This window comes from Pangasianodon hypophthalmus, chromosome 24, assembly GCF_027358585.1.
Source record: "Pangasianodon hypophthalmus isolate fPanHyp1 chromosome 24, fPanHyp1.pri, whole genome shotgun sequence".
In the NCBI taxonomy this organism is placed as follows: Eukaryota; Metazoa; Chordata; class Actinopteri; order Siluriformes; family Pangasiidae; genus Pangasianodon; species Pangasianodon hypophthalmus.
Window position 1 is genome coordinate 6,219,359 of NC_069733.1, and position 26,154 is coordinate 6,245,512.

The window sequence follows — 26,154 nt, forward strand, 5'->3', positions numbered from 1 at the left end:
AACAGTTATTAAACCTAGATCTAGATATATGAGGCTTTTCTATAAAATGCTTTTAATACATTAAAGAAGTTAGAACAGTTTTAGAACACATGTTCTCAATCTATTAAATTTCTTACCTGTTGTGAAAAGTATTTGCTTCCCAGCAGTACAGTAAATGACTTGAAGAAAAAAAAGTGCTTCTCTGGGCCTAATTACCACTACAACTATGCGCTCTTTATTTTACATGGAGTTAACCTGACTGTTACTTGAAAGATATCAGCAACAACAGAAAAAGGAGAAAATGACAGTTGAGAAATCAGCTTTATTTTAAATTCAACAATTTCCACTTTTCCTTCTAAATGTCCTTTGAATGCTGATGTCTTTAGAGTCACACAAGGACAGACTCCAGCTCACCCAGAGAGGATATGCTTGACGAATGAGATATAGTTGATGCAACCATTTGAATCCTCTTGTCCCGTCATGAGGCGGTCCACCTCGTCTTCAGTCATTCTCTCTCCCAGAGTTGCCAGAACGTGGCGGAGCTCAGCACCCATCACTGTACCATTGCCTTCCTTGTCAAAAACCCTAAGCCCTTCCACAAAGTCCTCAAATGTACCCTGGTCCTTTGCCCTTGAGATGTGCTGCAGCATAGGGAGGAAGGTCTCAAAGTCCAGCATCTTGCTGTTCATTTCCTCTGCCTTGGGCTTCCCTAGAACAGCATGCACGTCAGCATTAGTGGGGTTATAACCCAAAGCCCTCATCACGTCTCCACACTGGGCAAATCTTATTTTCATCTCTCCTGTTGGTGTCTCATCGAATAAAGTGAAGGCATCTCTGAACTCCTCAATCTGGTCTGGAGAGAACTCCAGTACAATACTCTTCAGATCAATCTGAGGCTCTTTCGGCTCCTCCTGGACTGGAGCAGGAGCAGGAGCTGGAGTCTCTTCCTTCTTAGGCTCAGGTTTTTTGGGTTCTGGTTTCTTGGGTTCAATTTTTTTCGGGGCCATGTTCCTCACGCTTACAGCCAGGAGTCAGGAGATGGGAGTGAAGATCAAGCTGTAAGAGCCAGTCTTGTGTTTTTATACAGGCCTCAGAGAGTATGAGATAAGTTTTATCAGAACCAGAGCATTGGCCGACTATAAATGGAGATGAATTGAAATAGACTGGAGTGACACTTAGGTCACACTGGAATGCTTGCTATGAGCTATTACGGTGCAGGCTCAACCTATTTAGTTACCTTTTTAGTTCTATAGTAAAATTAGCATTAGGGTCTGTTGAATTTTTTTTTAAAAAATGCCTTTTCTATATGCTATATGCATACTGTCCTTGTGTTTAAATTTTCAATATCCCTGTCTGGTTTAATATTAGAACAGATGACAGCTGGTAATCTGATAAATATTCATGTAATACAATTATCCATCAAAGATATATTGAATGTTTGGAGATTTATTGCACATTCCAGTCAGTAGCCAAACAAATATTTAAAGAGGTTAAAATGTATAGTCAGTTGTAGGAGAGGACTCCAAGATTGCAATAAAGGATCAAGCACCGGGACATAGGAGATCAAAGACAATGAGGCACGGATAAGGAGAAGTGAAAGAGCAGCAGACTTTCCAATATGAGACACGCTGATGCCATTAAAGTGCCATTTTGTTCACCTTATACACTGGTGTAATATAGAACAGAAGAAGGATTCTTTGGTGGTTCTTCTGGGGGAGACAAGCCCTTAAAGGTTTTATATATTTCACTTTCAGAAAGGTTTTCCATGTAGAATATCTTTTAGGAACTTACCAAACAATCCTTGAAGGTTTTTTTTTCGTATCCCCACACCCGACCCTAAAAATGTAGTAGGAGTTTCTTACAAAAAGTTGTATGAAATGTTTACGAGATGTTTCCTTTAAACATCATGGCAGACTCATTGTTCTGCTGCAAATAGTCGAACACCCAAATTAATATCTGGTCAGCGGTTGTCCTATAGTGGTCCCTGTCCATTAATGAGTGGGCTAGAAGTGGGCTGGCAAATTGTATACAGTGACAGATGAGCTGCAGTCAGTAATTGTATGTAATTATTAACACGAACACAACTAGTACTAGTAGTTTGTTACTTGATTTCCCTGTGGCATGATTTGTGTCAGTTTGTCAGTTCACAGGCAGCCATACTGATAAGGAGGATAAGGATAAGTAGGATGCTATTCTGAGAGGCACAGCATTGTTCACTGAGACAGCAGCTCTGATAGGTTTGTTTCAGGCCCTGTGAACAATGATCATCTACATCAAGCCAGTGTAAGATGTATTGAATAATTTATGAAATCTCAAGAGGGGATGTTTTGTTTTGTCTGAATTACAAGATGCACAATTTTCATTCTCAGAGTTGATAATCTTCCTGAAAATCCTAGTGAAAATCTCTTTATATAAACCTTATGCCATTCAATACAGACTTGCCTAGTGATACATTTCTTCTGATAGTGTGATTATAATCAGCAGTTCTTTCAGCAAAGCAAAAGTCTGCCATCTAGTGTAATACCTACCAAAACACAGGGAGACATTTAAATGATGGAATTGCATAACTTTCATAAGCCTGGCAGAAATCTATCTTCACACTGGTAAATATTCTTGAGTAAATTAATGTAATTACATATTACAATGTAAAAACAACTGTTATTAACTTTGCAGACTTAAACCAGAAACAGAGACAAAGGTTCTTTTTAAGTAAATACAATAAATCCATTAAAGTATGCTTTACGTTGATACAGAATAGATGTACAGATAGGTGACAAATTGAAAGAAAAACAGTAAGTGCACTAGTAAGGTGCTGGGTTACCACATGCCACCAGAACTTAAATGTGATTTGGCATAAATTCTACAAGTCTCTGGAACTAATCTGGAAGAATGAACACCATTCTCACAAACAATAATCCCTTAGTTGCTATTTGATGATGATGATGATGATGGTGGTGGTGGTCGTGGTGGTAGAAGAGGGATCTAACACTTCCGTCTAAAATCTCTCATATGCTTTCAACTACATTGAGATTTGCTGACTGTGAAGTTCATAGCATATGATTTAAATCATTTTCATTCTCATCAAACCATTCAGTGAGCCCTCGTGCTCTGTGGATGGGGACATTGTCATCCTGGTAGAGACCACTCCCACCAGGAGAGTAATGTTTCATCATGGGATAAAGGTAATCAGTCAGAACAACGTTGATAATTGATTTGCAGTGACTCTTCCCTCTAAAGAGACAAGTAAACCCAAATCATGTCAGCAGAATATATCCAACAGCGTAACAGTGACACTGGATTTTCCATTAATTTGTCACCCGTCTGTACACTCACTGAGAACTTTAGTAGGAACTCCTATCCACCTACTCATTCATGCAATTATCTAATCATCGTTTGGCAGTAGTGCATTGCATAAATTATAAATGCAGATACCATCAGAATGGGGAAAAAGGCATGATTGTTGGTGCCAGGTGGGCTGGTTTGAGTATTTCTATAACTGCTGATCTCCTAGGATTTTCTCACATAACAGTCTCTAGAGTTTACTCAGAATTGTGCAATAAAGAAAAACATCCAGTGTGCGGCAGTTCTGCAGATGAAAAAAGCCTTGTTGATGAGAGGGTTCAATGGAGAATGACCAGACTGGTGCAATCCGAAAGAAAGGCTACAGTAACTCAGATAACCAGTTGACCACTCAATCAATCATTGCTTGAATGCCACAGCCTATTTGAATATTGTTGCTGACCATGTCCATCCCTTCATGGCCACAATTTACCCGTCTTCTAATGGCTACTTTCAGCATGATAATGCATCAGGTCACAAAGCAAAAGTCGTCTCAAACTGATTTCATGAACATGTGTTCAATGTTCTTCAAGTGGCCTTCCTAGTCACCGGATCTGAATCCAATAGAACACCTTTGGGATGTTGTATAACAGGAGATTCACGGCATGAAAGTGCACCTGAAAAATCAGCAGGAATTGCGTGATGCAATCATGTCAACATGGACCAGAATCTCAAAGGAATTTTTCCAACATCTTGTGGAACCCATGTCACAAAGAATTGAGGCTGTTTTGAGTGCAAAGGGAGGCCCTACCCAGAATTTGTAGTGTTTCCAATAAAGTGTTCAGTGAAAGTAGGTCAAACATTTATTTATTATGTCTTTTATACAAAATAAAACTGCTTATAATCCAGCAAATGACTTTTTAGTTATCATCAAGGTATTTTTTTATAAGATGTCAACATTAGAAACTGTATTTAAATAAAAGCATCATTTACAGAAAATTTCAACAATTCCTCATTTGAAATTCACATATATAAATAAACAGAAGAGTAAAACACAGGTAAAAGCAGAGCAGACTTAAGAAGAGAAAGCAATCTTCTCAAATAGCATCTTCAATGGTCCTGGCAAGTACAGTCGTTTTCAAGAACAAATTCTTGATCAAACCTTTTAGAGATAGCAGCAACAAGCTGGCTGTAAGAAGAAATTTCTTTAACTGTGTTTTTTTTTTTTTTTTTTTAAATAAAGAGATCATGTCCATCGCAGAAAAGCCTTTAAAGGTTTTGTGGCAGTCATAGTACTTATAAACCCTTTGGTTCTGCAAAGGAAACATTTAGTAAAAAATTAGGAGCTTTATCTCAAATAAATGGTATTGTATCACATAAAATTTAAAACCATTACCTTCTTCCTTTGAGAAGAGTTTCTCTTTCACTATGGCTTTGATATCTGTGAAAATGTCATCCTCTTCTCGATCAGCATCAACCTGAATCAACAAAATGATTTACTTTATTATACAGTTCCATGCTAAATTTCTATGAGGGCTTTCATCATCCTGCCTTGACAACTGCTAAAAGAGCTTTATTTATGCAAACAAATCTATCAATATTTAAAAGCTGACACTTTATTAACCATCTTTAACTATTAAAGTCCTAGCATGTTATTAATTTATTAATCTTAAAGCATATTAATCAGTACCTGCTTTGAATAATTTGGTAACTACAGTAAAACTAAGAGGAAAGGTATGCAGTTCCAAGAGTAAGGAATGCCAGTCTGGATCCTACAATGTGTCCTGGAAATTTAAAGCATTTAAATAAAACACAAGTATATGGACAATGACAGAATCCGAGCTCTCACCCTAATAATTAGTCCTCTCTCCTGGTAATACTTGGCTATGAGGGTTATGTTGTGCTTGAAGGTTTCGAGTCGCTTCTCAATGGCATGGGCATTATCATCAGGCCGACCCTGCTGCAGGGCACGTTTCTCCAGGCGCTGACGCAGCTGCTGATTAGAGCAAGCTAGTAGGATCACTACATCTGGAGAGCCAATCTGACAGGAGGACATGGTGTATTAGAGGATTGTTATGTATCTGTGTCTTTTTAAAACTGTTTTGCAGTCCAACAAGAAACTGAAGAATGAAAGATTTGATGGGTTCAAAAGCAGCTTAAAACTGTGATTAGCATCACTACCTATTAGCACCATTTCCGTATACAGTGAAATAATCTGATACTGTGTTATGAAATAGCAAAGGTAAAAAGTATTGTCACTAAATACATCATTGGTGACACTGCATCTGCTGTTCTATGAAAAATGCTGTAAGAATAAATGAATGAATTAATAAATAAATAAATAAATAAATAAATAAATAAATAAATGCCATGCATCAGGTAACCTGAATAGGTCAAATATATTATGTTTTAAAACCATGCTGTGTGTATCTTTAAATGAAAGTTCAGTAGGGTTCTAAGCTTTACTGTAGGTAATGAATTAATCTGTAAGTTAAAGGTCCCTGAAGATAACAGTAACAGAAATTATTATTGCAGGGTATAATTAGATTGCCTTATTGCCAATTTTAGTGAATTGCTCACTTGTTCTTCAAAGGTGAACACCTGAGATATTTCCCGTGGGAACCCATCCACAATGAAACCTTTGGCATCTTGTTTCTTGATGAATTGATGCTTGAGCTCCTCAATTGTCGTCTCCTAGAGAATTTAATCTCAGAGGGAGATCAAGGCAATCAGTCCATGTGTATTATCAAGTGCTGTACTGTAATATAATAACAAAAATTTTGTGCATGTTTATTTGCCTACTTTTAATATGTCTAATAAAAACAAACCCATTTGCATTTTGCTGTGGGGTATTAGACAATATGCTGATACTGCCTCAAGATGACTGACTCTAATGTTACAATTAACACAGCAGTGTACAGGATATAACAACAAACTGAATTTCACAGGCCTACAGAAATTGTGCTGAAAAATCTTAAACATCTTATACAACATTAAAGCTGGAACACTTCTTATAATTTACTATTTAAAGCCTTTTTAAAGAAAGGTGTACTGCCTAATACTAAGGACTTAAACATATGATTACACTGACTGAAGGTGTTGCTAGTAATAATCAAATGATGTCACACTAACTAGTGTATTTGTGCATGGTTAATCATGTACTAATGTATTTCTCATTACTGAATAATCCATATGATATACTGTATATCCAGTTGTATGTTGAGACAGACCTGACACAGCACCATACCTGAGGTGCCAGTTCTCCATTGGCAATGATTTGAGCAATCAGTTCCCATTTCCTGTCACTGGGAGCATGCTGAAGCAGCTGGTTTCTTAAAATCTCCCCCACAGACACACACTCAAAGTCATAATGAGCTGCGATCTTAGCCGTCTGAGTGCCCTTTCCACTGCCTGGGCCACCTATGGAGAGAAAATGACTAGAGAACTAAAAGCCACAATGAAATAATGTCAAAAATGGAACTGATCAATAAAATATCAATCCATATCAATTGGGATTTCATTTCATAAAGAGCAATGGGCTGTAGCACATACGTTATACATGTTATATAATTTATTACTCTGAAATGTCACCCAAACCCCCTCACCTATGATGAATATGATGTGTGGCCTTGGTTTTAATGGGTCAAAGACATCATACTCCTGTATGAGACCAGAGGACTCGGTCATATCAGAATCACTCTCAATGGAGAACTGAGCCTGAATGGGAGGCAATCTGTCATAGCGTCGGTAAGGCCCAGGACCAGGACCACTGTCTGTGGAAAGTGAAATATAACACAATAAATTCCTCAGAGCTGACCAGATGTTATTTTGGTTTGATTCTTATATGGGTTATTTATTCTTAGCACAGCAGGGACACTCTCATGGAAGTGTGTTTGAGGCTGGCACAGCAGTGATATTTGGGGTTAAAAATACTGTTTACTTAGCTTTATTATACACACCTGCCTTGTTGGTCCACCATGTAGGCATAAAGGCATAAACATTATAGCTCATCTTTCTCCGTACACAATTTGTGTTGGTCACTCTCTAGCCCACAGGGGTCAAATGCAAATTTGCAAAAAATAATATTGAAATGGCCCATAGTTCCTCCTTACTCAACATTTTCACACTAGACCACACTAGATCTGCGTTCCATACATGCCACTGTACAGTGTGCAGGGGCTCACACCTCATAGGTCTAAAATGCTGGTTAAAATGAGATGCCTACTTGCTGAATTTGACGCAAGTCTAACCTGCATCTAAAAAGACTTCAGATATGCATTGGATATTGCACCTTTAGTGTGATTCAGTGATTGACTCCAAATCCCAAAATCACCCAGTGTAGAGAAAGGTGTTGAAAAAAGAAAAGTTGATGGCCTACAAAGACATGTATGTCCTTAGATAAGCCTGTGTGAGCTGTTTGTAAATCTCTTCTTTCTTAAATTTATACATGTTTGATATTTGGAAAACAGATGCTGTTTATGTTTTATAAAAAAAAAAAACTTATAATAAATGTTAACACCTATAGTGCATACAGTTGAATAGCTTCTATTAGCCTAGGTTATTGGTGTTAACTGAAATACATTACAATATTACATTATACATTAGTGTTCAGCTTCTGAACATAGTAATACTGTTGGCTGGTTATGTTTTGATTATGAACTGTTTCCCAACCCAGCAGTAACACTGAGGTGTTTAGAAATCCTAGCAATGCTGCTGTACCCAACACACACTGCCATGCCCTTAAGATGTTTGCTGAGAAGGGTCCACCAGCTGAATAATATCTGGTCAGAGATGGATGGTGGTTTCATTTCACTGATTAACATAGAGGTGGGGCTGACAAATTGTCTTGGGTGGGTCTTGAAGGAGCATGATTCATGGAACCATGGGTTACTTCAGGAGTTGAATGTTTTCTCTGTTCATGATTGGTCCATACTGACCTTGTTAATCATCATCTGCATAGGCACTGATCAAAGACACAGATGCTTTCCTGTGTGTACAAATTGTATACTCACATTTTGGATCACTTTGCTGTGTCTGCTAATTTCTAATTGTTTATATAATCTAAGAATTAGTTTTTCTGGCTGTTGCCTGTTTTTGCATTCTGATTACGTATTCATTGTTTTCCTCATTTTCCACCATACTGCCTGTTTTCCCCCAGATTCTCAGAAAAGCCCTAATAAAGCCTCGGTGCAGTTGCATCCCATTGCTTTCGACTTTTAAATGCTGACATCAACAGATACTTGATTCTTTTAACATCTTTGACAATACATTTTATTGATTAGTTGACAGACATAAATTAGCCACTCATGATTGTATTTAGCAGAACTACCCAGCTTGCAGGGGGCTTTCTTTCCCTGGGCACTGGTAATCGGTGGTAATGGTTTGCGATCAGGCATGATGAAAGTGTCCCAGGCCACATATTCAGGACCGCCGAGCTCTCTTGCTTTCTGCAGGCAGTTTTCCAGGAAGCCCAAAGGGTCTTCAGGGCGGTGATACATCAAGCCAGTCAACATGCTCTTGGAAAGAGTAATACAGTATTAATGGTATTAATATAAATGCCTTATACATATACAACATAGGTCTAACCTTGAAGGATAAAATCAGAACCACTGCTATAAAGTTTATTATTTAAGGTTATTCAGGTAACATATTCAGTCATAGCCACAACCTTAAATACATTATTTTTATTATTATTTATTGCTTTTGCGTTATGCTTTTGCCACAACACAAGGCAAGCCAAATGTTATAGTGAGCAGATCGCGCCTAAACACAAACCAGTACATATGGATTCCTGGACAGCTCTAGATGGACATAGACAGGTGAAATAAAAAGAAAGAGAAATACAAAGCATAGTGGAGAAAATGATAATTGCAAATGACCACTCTATTCAGCCCACACAGCTGTGCTGTGGACTGTTCAGGGAGACGAGGAATGGAAAACCCTTGTGCTAATCAGGCATTTTCTTCTAATGAAGTGAAAACAGATGCTGTGCATTTACATGTAAATCCACCGAGCACACGGCTCGAGAAATAATCAGTTACTAAATAAGGCATCAGGGTAGACGAACAAGAGCTGACTATCTGTAGTAATAGCTCACTGATAATAATAATAATAATAATAATAATAATAATAATAATAATAAGTTTCCATTCTCTTTTCAAACCCTGTTTGTTGGTATTTTCAGGATAAGAACATGACAGTAAATTTATGAATGAACCTCAAAGATGCAGCTCTGTCATTCATACTGAGTATTTTTCCTTTAAGGATCTAGAAGCTGGACTTCTGGATTATAATATATCTTGAAACTTTCAAAGAGTTATTACATAGACTGAATATTCTGAACATTGTGTTGTCTTTTACATGTGGGGAAAAAAGTGTAGATGTGATTAACAATGACTAATAGAATGTGTTGTCTACCCATATAATGTGCCTACGCAAATTCATCTTCATTAATGTCTGTAACCCATGGTAAATGCCAGATCATTGTGACTCTCTCTCTCTCTCTCTCTCTCTCTCTCCTGTTCACTCTCTTTATTGCTTTCTCATTCTTTTCCTTTCGTTCTTTGGTCTCAAAGTATGATGATTCACATGAGGTAAATAGGCAGCTTGTTGCCTTGGAGACAGCCAGTGCACTACATGTGGAGTTTTCAATCTTCACCTGTCGCCAAAAAACAAGATCCTATCATATTCAGAAATACCCAGGAATACTGACCTGCCTGGTCCTGCCTGTGTAAGCAAAAATTCCATCTGTTTCTCCACTGAAAATATTATAACCTTTTAAAATACTGTGTGAGCTTTCAATTTTGTACTGAGTGCACTTTATACCAGGGGGTGTTTATCAACCTCTACATTCATTTTATGCGATTTGTATGCATCTGCATGAGACCTCTCAGAGTTCAACCTCCTTGACACTCTCACAGAAGAAACTTGCCACTTGCATGTAAACTTGTGGCTCAAGGCTCTGCAATCAGAGCGTCCCACTCGAGGATCACCATAGCGACACATTTCAAGTATCTGATTTGCTTTGTAACTGTCCAAATCAAAGAGACATAAGTCTATTCCATATTTCTTGCTGGCACTTTTCCAACAACAAAAAAGTGGGTTATTTTTATAATTATAAATTATAAAAAAAAATTATCTGAATTATAACTCAGATAATTCACTCAGCAAGAAACTGACTGTTTTGTGAATCTGCATTTTATCTATTATTACATATTTGTCATCAATTTATCACTTTCAGAATATACAATGTGCACATATTCCAGGACAACACTAATGAATCATTAATGAGTAATCACTCTGTAAGTGCACTATGCAAGAGAACTGAAGATCCGAGAAGCACTCAGTAAAATCAATATCAAAAACTGATGATAATCAACGTATTTAAGAACAATTCCCTTATAACTTCAGACAGAGTGCTTTAGTAGAAGGAAACAGACTGGCACTTTTATGTATGAGTACAACAGCTGCACAAAGCCTCACAGAGAAATCTTTGCGTGGATAACTTTTTAAACAAATTGATATTCATGTATGCAATTGATACTCATGACAGATGTTCACAGCTGTTTGCCCCTACCTGTCCAGTGCTCATCAACGCAAAAATATGTATCCCCATAAAATACTTCGGATAAGTTTTTGTTTGGTTTTGTTTGGTTTTCTATGCCTAGCAATTCGGCCATACCTCAAACAGATGAGGGATCTGGCGTTTGGAGAGATACTCCTTGGCGTCGTTGGTGTTCATCTTCTTCTTGTAACAGAAGTCAACCCAATCCGCTGGTGAAATGAGCGTCCGGTGGAGTGTTCCTCTCTGTTCAGGGTTGCCAGATTGAAGTGACCGTGTCCTACGCAATCCTCGTTTACACTCCTCGTCAATTTGCAACAGGCCAAAACGGGAACTTTGTAAAATGATTGTTATAATATATAGATTTGGTTTTAAAAAAATTAAGAAAGAAAAAGAAAACACATTTAAGCATTTGAAATCTCATGAATTATCAGAATTCCTGCGTATTTACGCGCAAGGCCATTTGTCCACACCAATACCCCACATAAACCTGGCAACGCGCTCTCTGCGATTCGACAGAGCCATTGTGTGTGTGTGTATGTGTGTGTGTGTGTGTGCGTGTGTGGGTGTGTGTGTGTGTGGACACAACCTCTACTTAAAGCTAATGCTTTAATTCTGATAATGGAGAAAATCCCTGCACATTAACATCGAGGGAAAGCCACAGTTATGAGCCAAAATGTAAAATTATTTCATTTAAGGCTTAGGCTATAACTGAAATGTTGACATGTGAAGTAGGTTTATCTCCTTGACTGAACTTTAAGGATGCACATAGATATAGTATGACCAGATATACTAAAACACTCATTTATTTACTGAAACATGGAAAATGTTATATGATTATTTTTAAAAGACTATTAAACATGTTCTAATAATGAAAAATATGTGCAAAATCTTTACTCAAAAAAACATCGTTCAAGCTTAGTTTAATAGTTTTTGGATTGGAGTGTGCCTTCTGTAGTTAATTACTATTTTTTGCTTTATTAATTTTCTTATGAATAAGTTTATTGAAGCCAAATGACCCAGAGGTCCCATGATAGGTTACCATATGCTAAATACATCACTGCCATCTGCTCGGACCCAACAGATTCATATTCAGAGTGTGGTGGGACATTATTTTCCACTTGACCTGAAAATGAAAATGTGTGACAGTTGCTGTGACACTGACAGTTAGTAGAATTACCATTAAAAATTATTAAGACATTTTCCATGGTGGCTTGTTGAACTGGAATCTGAACAAACATATTTGCAGAGCAGATTCTTTTTCCCCATTCCCTCAGACAATGTGGTCTAATGGTCTAATAATATTTAGGCCTGTTTTCTAGAAGTGTTTTCTAAGGTACCTGTTCCATATACAATTGAGCATGTTTTCTACTGTAACACACTCTTTTGAAACTCATGAGACTGTCCATGTTAGAACATGAGGGACCCGTTAATGAGTTAATGGGTTCATTCAGGTGTGCTGGGAGGAGAGAAGACACTAAAATGTGCTTTTGCAGTGATGCTCTAGGATTGAGAAACTGTATTCCAGACTTTATGCCACAAATCTGGGCCAAGTTGGGACTTCAACTAGTTCCACCAAAGTCCGCCCAGACTTTGGTATAGAGTTCTCTACCAGGATGAGCTCATCAATGTCAGTACTTAAACATGGCAGCAGAAGTCACTCTTACATGCTGCAGTCTCTAACTGGCTGGCTTGGACTTGGGGTCAGAGTCTGTGGCATCATCCTCATCAGGATGGAAGGAGACTCGCTGTTCATCCATTCGTTTAGCCTGTACTCTTTGAATGAGACTGAAAAAGTCTTCATCTGGATCCGGAACTGGAGGCAGTGAGCACCTCTGGTCATTGATCCGGGAGGACTGACAGACACATTGGGACAAATTGAGAAAGAGACTCCATATTTGATGCAATTTCTATTCATAATAATACAGGATAATACACTATATGGCCAAAACTATGTGGACACCTGACAGTCACACCAATGTGTGGGCCTTCCCTGAACTGTTGCCACAAAGTTGGAAGCACGCAATTGTCTAGAATCACTTTGTATGCTGTACCATTAAAATTTCCCTTCACTGGAAACAAGGGGTACAAAACTGTTCCAGCATGACAATGCCCTTGTGCACAAAGTGGTGTACATAAAGATATGGTTTGCCTAGGTTGGCGTGGAAGTGGCCTGCCCAGAACCCCGCCCTCAATCTCATTGAATACCTTTGAGATGAACTGGAATATTTGCCTAAAATCAGTTTCTGACCTCCCTAATGCTCTTAATGCCCATGGTTTTGGAATGGGATGTTCAACAAGCACATATGGATGTGATGGTCAGGTGTCCACATACTTTAATAGTATACTTTTATAGCCATATAGTGTACATTCTGCATAGTTGAATAATACATTTGTGTGAGTAGTTCAATGAACAAAATATATTTGTACAAATTACTATTTCTTCACACTGGTGCTTAATGAGTTTTTACCTGATATTTTATGAGCATGTTAAAGAATTCATCACTAAGCTCCTGTGGATTACAGGCTTCACAATGATGGCCAATGCTGTTCTGTGCTATCGTGATACCCAGCCGATCTCCTATACTGGCCCTCTGGTCGTCTAGTCGGCGGCTCTGTGAGCTGGCTATCAGATCAAAGAGCTCCTCCGTCTGGGTGAGGGAGATGAGCGAGGTGGCTCCGGAAAGCAGTGGGGACTCACATTCAGACCGGGCTCCAGCTGGGGCCTCTCCTGGCTGGCCATTGGGCTGTGGAAGATGCTGACAGCGCCGGTTTTCCATGTGGCTGCTTGTATAATCACAGAGGACTGTGAGGAGGGATTCCTCATTAGGGGAGCCCTGGCTTTGGCTTTTAGAAGAGAAGAATATGATAAATAAAATGAGACAATTAGACAGCCAAGTGACCTACTGTAACTACTTAGGATTGAGCCTTGGAAAGAATGTTTGTAGGCAAATCAAAAGAAAACTCAGGAACTGGAGCTAAAACTGTAAAGGTCATGTACTGTATCATAACCGAACAAAACCAGTGATTTGTACTTCCTCTGATGTATGTATATATCCCATTAGCTGGTGTAATTGTTAAAGGAATTATTTTGCTAAAAAAAAACAAAAAAGATACAAAATTTCCCTCTTATCCCAAATGTAGTTAGTCTACATGGTTATTACCTAACTACATTACTTATCCCAAATGTAGTTAGTCTGCCATTATTTAGTCAAATGATGTCTTTTCCATGGTTGTGAGAGTGTGTGATGATTTGGACATGCATTTTGTATAATGCTAAACTGGAGGCCATAAAAATCCCTCATAACTCCTGTACAAAACATAAAAAGAATACTTCAGACATCAGACATGCCTTGGACGATCAGTTACATTTGGTGTAATGGGGAAACTGTGCAAATTTTTGGCCTGTTGTCAAATTAACTCGGTTAATCAAACTGGCTTGAAGGTATTTAAGGATGATTTTTGAGTAAGTACGTAATAAACATTTTTATTTAATGTAATTTTAAAATAGTTTTATTGAATCAATTTGACAAACACACTGGAGTACAGACTTAAAATTTACATCGTATGGAGAGTCATTTATCTTGTACCTTCAGTCAGCTTCATAAACTGTACAATACTTCTAAATTTGTTCTTTTAAAATTGTTTGCTGTGCTAACACCAAAACTAGGTTACAGAACCTAGTTAGTGCTGGCATGATGCACAAAGTAAGGCCCAACAAAGTTTGATCAAGTGAAACAATTCCAAATGAATGCAGGATTTATACTAGTTTGCACATAAAATTCTTTACCATAATCTGAATGATAATTAAAGATGACAGAGCCTAAATATGATAGGACATGACAAATGATGTTTTCATATATAGAATAATCTCTTTGCAACAACTTTAGATGTTCAAGTAACAGCTATTGAGGTTCACACAAGCATTGGTTACACTGGGCTGTTTTTTGCTCTGAATAGCCTCAGATGCCAAAGCCCAATCACAGACTGAATGAATTCCTAGGCAGACAATACACACACCTTTCTTGCCCGACACCCAAACGTGTTTGTTATTGAGCAGAGGTTCCCAGCTTTCTTATCTTCTTCCGTAATTTAAAAAAAGAAAAACAGAATAGGAGATAAAAGAGATCTTTATAATCCAGCAAAGCGTGGTGCACTTGCCATTTTCACACACCCAGTTTTCCTATGAGCGGGATTGTGTCTCTTTTAGAGGGGGAGAGGAAGAGAAAGAGATGGGTGGGGGTTGATGGGGCACATTTACCCCTCTCAGCTTACATCATGGTTGCTATAGGAACTGCAAATCGCTTCCCAAATCTTGCTCCTATGTATTCACACACTTGTAGACAGCTAGACGTGCGAGCACACACGTTCACTGAAGAGACAGACAGATACAGACAAGGACATGCTAGATCAAATGCATACACAATTGCACATACTGTCTAGTTGGCAGTCCTGCAATGCCATGTCTCTTTCATTAATACTGAAGGAGCTATAGTGCTTCTTTTTTTCTGTCTACTTTCAGAATAATCACACATCAATTTCTTAGGGTTGAGTGGCCAGTGTTTATATTATTTATCCAATTATTTTCCACAATGATTGATGAAAACATGAGTTGCTGCTACATGGAGCAAGGGAGTGGGGGTGGGCAATAACGATTGAAACCGGGGAAACCAAAGAAACACAGTGTAGCCTGGGGCCTTGCCTGAATTGAATGGATGAATGCCCATCCGTTCAGAAAGCCCTGGGGAGGAATAGAGCAGGCTCTCTCTCTCTCTCTTTCTCTCTCTCTCTCTCTCTCTCTCTCCGTGTCTCTCTCTTTCTTGGTAATTCCCTTGGTTCAGCTCTGCATGCCAGCCAGCAGGGCAGCTGCTACTGCTGGTCCCCAGTTCTGTGTATTTCTCAGACCCATTGCTGTCCATCTAGCATGCTGAACACACACTTCCACATACACACCCACAGCTGCTTCTCATTTCTCCCTCATACACCACTGCACTGTGGCCCAGCTGCATGGATTCTGTAAACACTTGTATTTGTGTGTGGGTGAGCAGATTGAATAGTCGCAGTGTGATTGGTGTGCAGACACCCACTGCTGTTTGCTTGATTGAGTGGACAAGAACTGAATATATTTGATTGTTTTGTTTGTTATTCTGCAGTGCAATCCTCATATGCTGTTACAAGAAAACACAAAATCAATATGTTTGCAGTCAGAAATGCCTGAATATATGAGAAATATTCAATTTCTTATTTCCTTTAAAGGTGTCTCTGCTGCATGGTCTCCAGTAATGGAACACTTCTAAACAAGTGTCTGGTTGTAAGAGATGTTGACACTTTTACCAAGACCCCATGAGCTTTCTCATGTCTTCAGATGATTTATCAAAGTAAGACATGGCTTCACTCCTCTCTGGCTTTGTACATACAAAACTAATCTCTGTTCAGCTCTCTATTTAGTATGGTCTATGACTGCAGGGAAAATCATCAGCTTTTGTTAACTCAATACTGAGGTGATCAGGTTCTTACTTTTATTCCACTACTGTGATAACTGAAATAATGAACCACTGCTGCAAGGTCCCAGTGCTGATTGTATAAAGTTTTTCACTTAGACCTTCACACTAACCAAAAAGTTTCATAAGAACTGTTTTTTAAAAAAAATTTGTTTTAAAGACATGCATATATGTTGAGAATTAAAACAAAATAAATGGAAACTAATTGTTGGGAAAAATATTTTTTAAATGTCTTGTAGTCGCTTTTGTTTTGTTTGAGCAATTTTGAGGTTGACGGCAGTAAAATATCTTTGTCATTCATCATCATGATGGCTCTGGGTAAGATGGTGCATCTACACAAAACATAAGGTAAAAAGCATTGCATTAAAAATGTAGTGTCATACCAATGGAAAGGAAAATGTACCAGTGTACCATGATCTCTCTTAATTGCATTAGGAATTTAGGAGCTCAGTGTGTTTGACAGGGAAAGCCTGCTGCTGCCACAACACACTAGCAGTTGTTGAAGCCCAGAGTGTGGTACAGGCTGCATGCCTGGAACTGTATGCACTTAAACAGAGAAATCAAGATGCCCATACAGGCGGTTTGACTTGTAATCCAGATCCAAAAGTCAGCTTCTAATTTATTGGCACCCTTCATGAAAATTAATACAGAAGATTGTATATAACACATGATATTAATGCCATTTTTAATATTTAGTTTAGACTCTCTAAGCCTCTTCCTAAAATATTTCGCATGGTTGGATGCATTTGAGGAGGTCTCTTGGACTTCACTCCACCCTGCACAACATTTCACGCCTCTAAATGGGTTTGTGCATGTGAATCACAGGTTCAAATCTGGAGATTGAGATGGCTGTTGCAAAACACGGTGCTGGTTTAGATGCATGGTTAGGGCAGAGGAAGCAGAATAAATGCAAATGAGACGAAAAGGGAATGGTTGTTGGAATTGATGTGAGATATCCAATTCCCACTATAGAATAGTTCGAATAAATAGGATGCAGGAATCATGGCACAGACAGACTTTCAGGGATTCAGGGATTGCATTGTAATGCATTATATTAGTAACATTTCACTTCGTAATGCACACTTTTATGGACGCTGATAGTTAATAAAACGCAGTGAGGTGAGCAAAATGGCGCTGCGTGTGGCGCGAGGTTCCTGCGTGCGACTGTGCGCGCGCTGCGCTAGGACACTGTTACTAAGAGAGCGCGTGACAAACATTCTAACAGAATCGGTGCATGAAGCTGAGGTAATCCAAATGACTCTCAGTTACAGAAGTAGTTAAACCAGAGCTTTTTTTTGTAGAGCTTTTGCTAATTACCGATATTTCCACACCAAGGTAGGATTTTTTCACGTCTTCTTCACTACTTCTGAGATATCAAGGTAACTTTTTCTCCCTTTGTTTTTTTTTTTTTAAATGTTAATGTGTGTAACTTTGTGATCTCAAATTCTGCCAGAATTTGTCTCATACTCTCTTAATGTATTATATTTATTTAATATAATTTACATATAGTATAGCCTACAGTTGATTGAAAAAGTTTGTATAACTTTTGGGTCAAAATGAAATATACAAACATATTAATTTTAACCAAGACATTAAGTGTGTTAGGTTTCAGCTGACCTTTCACTGTCACAACTAATACAATTGGTTAAATAGGGTATACTAAATAGGATAAATTAATAGTCAGATAGTAATAACAGAATGACAGGCCATCAGTCAGGCCATCATCATCAGTGTGTTACAAGTATTTTGTAATACCTTTTATGCTCACCATTTGCCTTTTCTGCTTTCAGCCTCTCTATGCATCCTCTTGGCAGCATTTGGATATTTTTAGGTGTAATATTTATCCCTCCACTCTTCCTTACATGTTTGTTATAACTCTGCTTTGCTCCAGACATTTCTGGATATCTCTTGGGTTGTTGATTTGTTAACTGTTGTTAATTTCAGGAGATGCAAAATTTTGCAGTCAAATGTATATGTATAAAAGATCTAAGCCAATATATTTAAGTTTACACTATATAAGCAGGAGTATGTATAGATAATGCTATTAATGAAAAAGAATAAATACATGATATATTGTACAGACCAAACAGATATATTGTACAGACATAATTTGTGTATGTGAAATGCACATACATACATAAAAACACTGCATTTTCAAAGTTAAGATCATTTATTGTTTACATACCATAATAATTAAAGGTTTTGTTAGCCTTTTAATTCCAAATTTCCTATACATATACAGATGAGTGAAGTTAAAACTAAAGTTAAAACTGGTGGCTCTGTTATTCTTTGGGAGGTATTTATTCATTTTGCTAGCATGGTTTGGGTTCACTTATTCTCTTAGAGAAAAGCATCACTGCAAATCAATGCATAGGTTTCTGATCACCTTTATATGATAAAATATTTCCTATGATAAAACATTTCTGTCCTGATCGGAATGGTCTATGCACAGGGCATGGGGGCTCACTGCATGTTTTGATGAGGATAAAAATTGTGTAAATCATATGCCATGACCTTCACAGTCACCAGATTTCAACCTAACTGAATACCTACAGGAGGTTTAAGACTGACATGTTAGACGCCACTGTCTACCACCATCATCAAAAACACCAATTGAGTGAATAACATACAAATGTTTCTCTACAAGATTTTTTTTGGAAAAATTTTTTGATATTTGAAACATTAAATGTTGTACTTTCCTTTGGAAGAGTAATAAAAAATATGTTAAAATAAACATCTAAAACAAAAAAATATATATAGAAAAATGAGAGTGTCTAAGACTATTCCTGCTCTTCAACCCTAGCAGTATGTGGTGTGAGCTGCCACACGTAGAGCCTCATTCGTCCACCGCGTTTCGGTTGGATCCGAAAGCTCAACCTCCACTTCAGGACATGTGCAAAGATGTGTCAGAGGAAGTTCCTGTCCAGCAGGCCAAGTATCATATCCAAGGATCCCCTCAACATAGTGCTTTGTCCCTCACCTCACCGACAAGGGCCAACCGTATGGACCTGCTGAAAAGGGGCTCCCCAAAATCAAAGGCCCTTGAGAGTCTGAGAGCAAAGATCCAGCAACAGAGGCTGGAAAAGATATCTTCAAATCCAGTGATCGAGATGAAATGTCAAGATCACATAACCAGGAAAGTCTGCAGAGTGAGCAGCAAAGGTCTGTAATGTGTCTGAGCTTCAGTGAGCACTAAATGATCAATCAATGACATCATCAAGGCTCCTATAAAATAGATATAGAAGCTTATGAGGACATCATGGGCTAATAAATGAAATTATAATGTAATATGGTATAATGATTCCTTTGGCCAGGGGAAAGAATATTAACAGGTATACCTGTGTCTCGATGGAAGGCCCACATAAACCCATCCTCAGGCAAAGACCACCATATGAACAGAGTGCTCCAGGGTACTGCTCCTAGAAAACGTAAGAGATGACTCAGTAGGATGCTTCCTGTTTCAAAATGCAGTAAAATCTAAATATATTATTTAAAACCTGCTTGAGCAACATGATATGTCAGAAAAGTGCAATAACACAAGGTTTTAAATATTTCCTTCATGATGGTATAGAAGAACATTATACTTACATATCTGCTTGGAGAGATGCCCAGAAGCTTGTGAAAGAGGTCTTAGATTCCCAGTGCTCCAGGGCCTCAGAGTCTCAGGAGGACAACACCAAGAGTATGCTGCAGAATTCAGTGCTCTTATTGTGGTACCATACACTTAAACCATATGATTATCATAAGATCCTACCTCTAATGTTCAGTAAATATATATCCCAATCCTGTAAATTAATTTGCAAATCTTAATCAAGCTCTGTGTTTAATTTACAGAGCACAAGGGAAAATTTACACAGAAGGATCACCAACAGACTGCAGCATTGAACACTCAGGGTGGTTCAAAACAAAGATCTAATGAGCAAAATGTGATTGAGAAATCATGCCATCATCCCCCTAGAAATATTTCACTTCCACCTAACCAGGCAACAAACCCTTCTGGTAGCTGTGGTAAAAGTAATTCTGCCTGGCCGTTGTGTTTGAAAGGGAAAGAGAATGAAGGTCCGGCCAAACAAAGTACAGCACAGAGGCAAAAGGCGCAAGACGTGCATGAATACATGCATCAGCAAGTCCTTGAGAGGAGGAGAAGGGAACGACAGATGAGGAGAAAAGCGGATTTTGAGCAGGAGAGGAAGAGAAGGAGTGTGCAGGACATAGTGAAAAAGCAAAAAGAAGCTCTTCACAGGACCAGGAAACAGCAGACACAAGAGTTTGGGGTATGTATTGAGGTGTGTCTGGCAATAGTGTCCTGCAGCTTATTGAACAAATATTATAGCCATTAATTCCAATACACCAGTCCATTTAAATCAGCTGCACAGACCTCAGTTCAGCCCACTCTATGAAATGTGATAAAATACAAAACTACCACTTTTCTTCTGCTGTGTAATTTCAACCACAGTTCACAGCATCCAGTCTAATCCAGCACCTGTAACTATTAAATTATTCATGAGTACAAGAACTGAATTGTAGTTGTCAAGGTACCGGCTGTATGTTTTGACTGAAACATAAATCTAATGTAAAATTCTCTTACCTTGTTTTCTTTTTTTTTTTTTTTTTTTTTTTTTTTTTTTTTACTGTTTTTTTACTGTTTTTAGGATGCCTATAATCAAAAGTTGCAAAAACTGTAACTGTGGCATTTCAGTGCTACATTCTTGACTCTATAAACTCTTCCTCTCTTTTCTGTGTTGATCCTAAATACAAGCAATCAGTTTTCTTATGTTTTTACATATACGATATCACAGGACGTTTTTCAATAGGCCTACAGCAATGATGAAATGAGTCCCATTGTGTGAATAATTCGAAAAGTGGAAAGCCAGAAGTTTACAAATGTGTAATTCACACACACACACACACACACACATAGTAGAGGGCAGGTGCTTCATCTGAGTAGGCTCTGATTCTGCCTTTCATAACATTTCATTTCTTAGAAAAGCAAAAATGCTGACAAGGGACTATTTGCTAACAGTACCAAGACTCCTGGACTGCAGCTCAATGTACAATGTGGTGTTTTGGATACATCCAGGTGAGGGCAGCATTCACTAGTATTAGGTTTCAATGTTTTTTTTTTTTTTTTTTTGGTTTTGAGAAAACTCATAATGTGCCATGGTTAATCATGCTGTATTGCATATAGTTGGTTTTATTGTGTGTTTCTATTTATGTACCAGAAATTTGCAGATGGAGCTGTTTTCTGATGCCCAGTCAAAGACCAACAATCCTGTGCGCCTGGCTAATGTGAATAGCTCTTTGATTATCCAGGCCGAGGCTCAGAGACACAGAGTGGAGGCTCTCAGAAAGATGATCGCCTCTCTGGACACACGTGTGGAGAATGAGACTGTCCGGCTTGGCATCACTGGTCATAAAGAGGCTCTGACACACACAAGGCCCACTGGCGATAAACATGAAGCTGCAGACAGAAAAAAGAAGAAGAAAAAGGAGTGTGTGTCCATTAATGGAAATGTGCCCATGAAGAAAGAAATAAAAATCAGTGTAGGTAAGTGGCTAACTTGGTCACTGACAGATAAACAGGCACCATCCCTTTGAAATGGTATAAAGACAAAGAATGAGAGAAGTGAGTGAATTTCTGAATGTATATTGTAGATGAGCAAGGTTCTCCAGTGATGTGTGCACTACAAAGTGAACAGAGAACGATTCAGTGCACATCAGATCAAGGTGACGGCAGTGAAATCACAGATTCTACTAGTAAGGTAAACTTAAAATTAGGGTATGACGGAGAATGTTATATACTCAGTGCTGTGTTTCACGTATAATGATATCATAATGTCATGAAAATTATGATGTATACATCCTTTGTCAGTCTTTAACAATATGCAGTTCACAAATAGCAGGCTGTAGTATAGCCTACTGTAGTACACCATGCAGAAATACAGTCAATTTATCCAACATAAATACTACTACATGCATTACCGGCTGTGTGCAGTGGAGTGAACTGAGCGGCATGTACAGTCAGGGACAGTTCCAGTGCCACCTCTCGCTGGCACAGAGTCAGCAGTTTATCTGGGAAGAGGAGCTCAGGGCGCGCCAGTTCAGTGCCCTCTTCAGGCTCCGAGAGAAAGCACTGTGGGAGAGAACTCAGGCTGAGCTCGCATGGTTGGAGCACTGTAAGAAGTGAGTGTGTTACAGTACTACAAATTCATGCTAGACTTGTGTTGCTTTTAAAATAAATATGTGAAAAGCCTTTACTCACACTCACTGGTCATTTTATCTAATACATCTACTATATAGATCACTTTCTGCCTCTCTCTACCCTATCCATTAGTCCAAAGGGACTACCTGATTGTAGACTACGGGCTGTGATTCATTCTCAACCGCAGTGACACTGAGAGGGTAATGGCATAGTAGCGTGTGCTGGTGTGAATGTATCAGACACAGCAGTGTTGCTGAGATTCTGAAAGTGTAATTGCTGGGTTTTGAAACAGGCCACACCCAATTATATACAGCCATCAGCCATCTATTGTCATAAACAAAAAACAGTAAACACTAATAAAAGACTAGAGGACAATTAACACAAACTGGAAAATGGAAAAATGGGGGGAAAGTGTTATATTTTGTAACTTTGCATCTACAACATGAACCAACAAAGGAGTCAATAAATAAAGTAATAATTTGTTTATTCTTCTAGTTCGTCCTGAAACACGTTATTCATTCGTTTTAAGGAATAACTAATCACGTTCAAGTCCCTCCTACTTGTTATATATACATATTATATTATATTATATATGCGATTCTGTGAGTTTCCATTTCCTCTTTCCGTTGTGGTCCGCTCAGAGTGAAAGTGCAGTCAAGTGTAACAATATTTTTAGTGGTAAAAGATTAGACTTAAACCATTTTACAACTTCCCAGGAAGTGCTACAATTCCATTCCTGCATTGTATTCACTTGTAAAAGAGCTTTGGTCAGGTTTTATTGGAACTGGGAGACCTGAGCATTGTGAAGACATCAGATTGTGGAACCATTTCAACTTTGTCAACTTGGATGATCTTGATTCCTCCAGAAAGGTGTGGTGAGACAACCCTAAATGGAAATAAGCAGAAGATTTAAGCTACATCAAGAACTAACAAGTAATACTTACCTGGTACTGTACCAGTAGGACAGAACTGAAAGGATACACATCGGAAATGAGATCAAATCATCCAAAGACAGACACTAAAACACGCTTTTATATTTTTTCTTATTTTATTTTATTTTTTTTATTTATTTTTTTTTATTTCTGGTGAAGTGCATATTGTAGAACTGAGAGTTTATTTCAATCATTAGTTTTAATATTTTTTTGTTGCCCTTTTAACCCACGTCTCACTCAGTTATTTATGAATTCAATCTCACCAACTCTTCACCAAATCTATATCTGGTCCTCTAATAAAATAATAGTAACAAGTGTGAATGACAGTTACACTTGTATGGTGGACACTCAAACAGATTTAAAAGTTTTCTGTGAGGAGATATTCCTTTAACATTTTTAGAAGAAGTCTCTAGTGTCAGTGCTTTGTAACAGTCAGAGGTAAAGCTGTTCCTTTAGGTTTTCTGACATAGGAAAGTTTACAGGACGGAGGGGCGTTGCAGTTCTTCTGTAACATGATAAGCTGCATTTCTTTGGTCTTATTATCATGAAGAGACAGAGATATAAAAGGGAGGCTGGAGAGAGAGCATCTGTTTAACATTAAACATAACATTAAGCATAACTATAAATGGAAAATAATATGATGTGTTATTGTATAACAAATTGCTCTGGCATAAGAGGAATAAAACACTTCAAGTGTTTTTGGAAAATAATCCTCTGCTTTGCATCAGGCCGCATTACACCACCCTGCTGCTTATTATTTTCCTATAACAGCACAACCTGTCATGTTATATTCTTTACATAACAATGCTACTGTGCCTGATACACTCGAGACCAGTGCGACACACACTACTATATCAGAGTAACTGAAGTGAGAGACGCCTACCACCCGAATATTATCTGGTTGGTAGTGGTCGCCTTGCATCGATGGATGAGGTAGAAGCGGTCAAATTGTGCACCGTCAATAATGTGTGCATCAGTCAAAACAAAAAACTCACACGAGCCACAGTTTTTTTTATTTCATGTGGCTGACTTGTCAGATACCATATGTAGCTCATGGGCACGAGCAAGTGGTCAGATATGCAGCTCATGGGAGCAAGCAGGTGGTCAGATATGCAGCTCATGGGAGCAAGCAGGTGGTCAGATATGTAGCTCATGGGCACAAGCGAGTGCTCAGATATGTAGCTCGTGGTCCTACGCCGTCCTATTTCAGAAAAAAAAGGGGAAAAAAACTTTCTGTCTGAGGCCACAGCCACTTTGGGTTTATATCCAAATACAGATGCGGATATGAATATTTGGAGCAATAAAGAGATACAGATATAGGTAAAGACACAGATTGTGGCATTCAATTCAATTTTATTTGTAGGGCACTTTTAACAATGGACATTGTCACAAAGCAGCTTTACAGAACTAAATAGATATAAATTAAATTAAACCAAAATAAATTGTAAATATGTGATTTGGCATTGCGTTACAGCCTACTGCAAAGTGAAATATATGGTAGGTGTAGCTAATATGTTTATGGCATTTGGCAGACACCCTTATCAATAGGGATTTATATTTACCTCATTTATTCAGCTGAGCTGTTAACCACCTTACTCAACAGGGGCACCCTGGTGGTGCTGGTATTTGAACTCACAACCGTCTGACCAGAAGGCTAGTTTAGTTGAGTAGTTGAGTTTAGTTGAGTCTTAACACAAGTCCCTATCACACATCAACAAACCCATGTCCCACTTTGAGCCATGCCAACATGAGCCTCAGAACATTGCTTTTGTTTGCATGCATTTATATTATGTCTTTTACTGGGTGCTTAAAGTGCTGTTGATCCATTACTTGAATCACAGTCATAAGTGTTATTTTATAATATGGTCTATTTTATCTCCATCAGGAATGCTCTATCAGAGGAGGATTCTGTGACTGAAATCAAGAGGAAGCAGGAAGAAGTTGTAAGCAGAATGAGACGTGAGGAGGTGAAAACAATATTTTGCCTTTGTTAAAAAAGCAGCTATGCATTGTAAATTCTTTCAACTGTTTATTTTCTATAAATTCCATAAATGTATTATAAAGTAATAATATGAATTTTTCAATTTTTATATACAGTATCTTACTGCCATATCATTTATTACCAGGCAGAGATCCACCATTGGCGCAATGTATACAAATGTGGGCAGCAACAGCGTCGTCTCCTGCTTTACCATCACAGAGACATCCTAGACATCAAGAAGTCGACTAGTCACTTTCGACAAGTGCTAGAGAACCAGGCCATGACTGAGACTGATTCCAGGCCCAGAGACACAGCTTCAGCAATGGTAACTACTCTGCATCTCCCTGCCTTCAGCTGACATCCTGCCCTCCAGCCAGTGCTGCTCTATTAATAATTGTCATCTCATAAAAGGCCGTAAGAGCTATCACTGTACTGGGGGGAAGGATTTGAGTAGGAGAGCTGGATTTTGCCCACCATTTATCCACAGTGCTCAGGTGCCGCTCCACAACCGTGCTGTGTTATTCCTTATTTTCTGCAGGAGGTAAAGAGTTTAATCACAAAGCCTGGGATTATACCAGCTGCCAGCGGCGAAGAAAAGCTGCCAAGTAAGCAGGGGAGGCAAGTGTCACCATTCACTTCTACTGTCATGCATTAAACAGAGGAGAGCCATTTAGCATTGTTTTACAGTGGCCATTGAAGTCCACTCTGGTTTGACGTGC

At 38.4% G+C, this 26,154-nt stretch overlaps 4 protein-coding genes across 7 annotated transcripts; 1 reads left to right on the top strand and 3 right to left on the bottom strand.

Annotated features, from left to right (window-relative positions):
• Positions 1-281: 281 nt before the first annotated feature.
• On the bottom strand, positions 282-1,043 carry cmlc1 (cardiac myosin light chain-1). Its single transcript, XM_034299318.2, has one exon. The coding sequence runs from the start codon at positions 984-986 to the stop codon at positions 390-392; it is 597 nt and encodes a 198-aa protein (XP_034155209.1). The 5' UTR covers positions 987-1,043; the 3' UTR covers positions 282-389.
• A 3,128-nt stretch (positions 1,044-4,171) lies between these two features.
• Positions 4,172-11,583, bottom strand: ak5l (adenylate kinase 5, like). Of its 2 annotated transcripts, none has more exons than XM_026940128.3 (8): positions 10,940-11,583; positions 8,588-8,774; positions 6,864-7,031; positions 6,506-6,678; positions 5,839-5,952; positions 5,108-5,299; positions 4,655-4,736; positions 4,172-4,571 (listed from the first exon to the last, which is right to left on the bottom strand). In XM_026940128.3, exons 1-8 carry the CDS (start codon positions 10,997-10,999, stop codon positions 4,555-4,557), a joined length of 993 nt encoding a protein of 330 aa, XP_026795929.2. In that variant the 5' UTR covers positions 11,000-11,583; the 3' UTR covers positions 4,172-4,554. The 2 variants fall into 2 exon arrangements, with proteins under 2 accessions (XP_026795929.2, XP_053084709.1); XM_053228734.1 differs by having other exon boundaries at positions 10,835-10,970.
• A 142-nt stretch (positions 11,584-11,725) lies between these two features.
• gpsm1a (G protein signaling modulator 1a) lies at positions 11,726-15,016 on the bottom strand. Its single transcript, XM_026940155.3, has 3 exons — positions 14,840-15,016; positions 13,291-13,666; positions 11,726-12,675 (listed from the first exon to the last, which is right to left on the bottom strand). Exons 2-3 carry the CDS (start codon positions 13,597-13,599, stop codon positions 12,499-12,501), a joined length of 486 nt encoding a protein of 161 aa, XP_026795956.1. The 5' UTR covers positions 13,600-13,666; positions 14,840-15,016; the 3' UTR covers positions 11,726-12,498.
• Positions 15,017-17,191: 2,175 nt separating this feature from the next.
• LOC113542244 (GRB10-interacting GYF protein 2) lies at positions 17,192-26,137 on the top strand. Of its 3 annotated transcripts, none has more exons than XR_008300821.1 (12): positions 17,192-17,699; positions 19,124-19,482; positions 19,635-19,748; positions 19,892-20,002; positions 20,155-20,594; positions 21,306-21,400; positions 21,543-21,868; positions 21,976-22,082; positions 22,316-22,503; positions 25,340-25,421; positions 25,585-25,760; positions 25,974-26,054. XR_008300821.1 is itself a non-coding variant. In XM_034298903.2 (12 exons), the coding sequence occupies exons 2-12, from the start codon at positions 19,128-19,130 to the stop codon at positions 26,088-26,090; spliced, it is 2,115 nt and encodes a 704-aa protein (XP_034154794.2). In that variant the 5' UTR covers positions 17,192-17,699; positions 19,124-19,127; the 3' UTR covers positions 26,091-26,136. The 3 variants fall into 3 exon arrangements, 2 of the variants coding, with proteins under 2 accessions (XP_034154794.2, XP_053084743.1); XM_034298903.2 differs by having other exon boundaries at positions 25,581-25,760; positions 25,974-26,136; XM_053228768.1 differs by lacking the exon at positions 17,192-17,699 and having other exon boundaries at positions 18,880-19,482; positions 25,581-25,760; positions 25,974-26,137.
• Positions 26,138-26,154: the final 17 nt, after the last annotated feature.

Bases quoted from the DNA above. Each gene is read 5' to 3' on its own strand.
- cmlc1 (XM_034299318.2), bottom strand. From the start codon at position 986: ATGGCCCCGAAAAAAATTGAACCCAAGAAACCAGAACCCAAAAAACCT.
- ak5l (XM_026940128.3), bottom strand. From the start codon at position 10,999: ATGAACACCAACGACGCCAAGGAGTATCTCTCCAAACGCCAGATCCCT. The intron at 8,775-10,939 runs GTATGGCCGAAT...ACTCTTTCCAAG, and splicing joins AGATCCCTCATCTGTTTGAG to AGCATGTTGACTGGCTTGAT. The intron at 5,953-6,505 runs GTATGGTGCTGT...TAAATTCTCTAG, and splicing joins ATGGAGAACTGGCACCTCAG to GAGACGACAATTGAGGAGCT.
- LOC113542244 (XM_034298903.2), top strand. From the start codon at position 19,128: ATGTGGTGTGAGCTGCCACACGTAGAGCCTCATTCGTCCACCGCGTTT. The intron at 22,083-22,315 runs GTAAACTTAAAA...GGCTGTGTGCAG, and splicing joins TCACAGATTCTACTAGTAAG to TGGAGTGAACTGAGCGGCAT. The intron at 25,761-25,973 runs GTAACTACTCTG...TATTTTCTGCAG, and splicing joins GAGACACAGCTTCAGCAATG to GAGGTAAAGAGTTTAATCAC.
- gpsm1a (XM_026940155.3), bottom strand. From the start codon at position 13,599: ATGGAAAACCGGCGCTGTCAGCATCTTCCACAGCCCAATGGCCAGCCA. The intron at 12,676-13,290 runs GTAAAAACTCAT...TGTGTCTGTCAG, and splicing joins ACATGCTCATAAAATATCAG to TCCTCCCGGATCAATGACCA.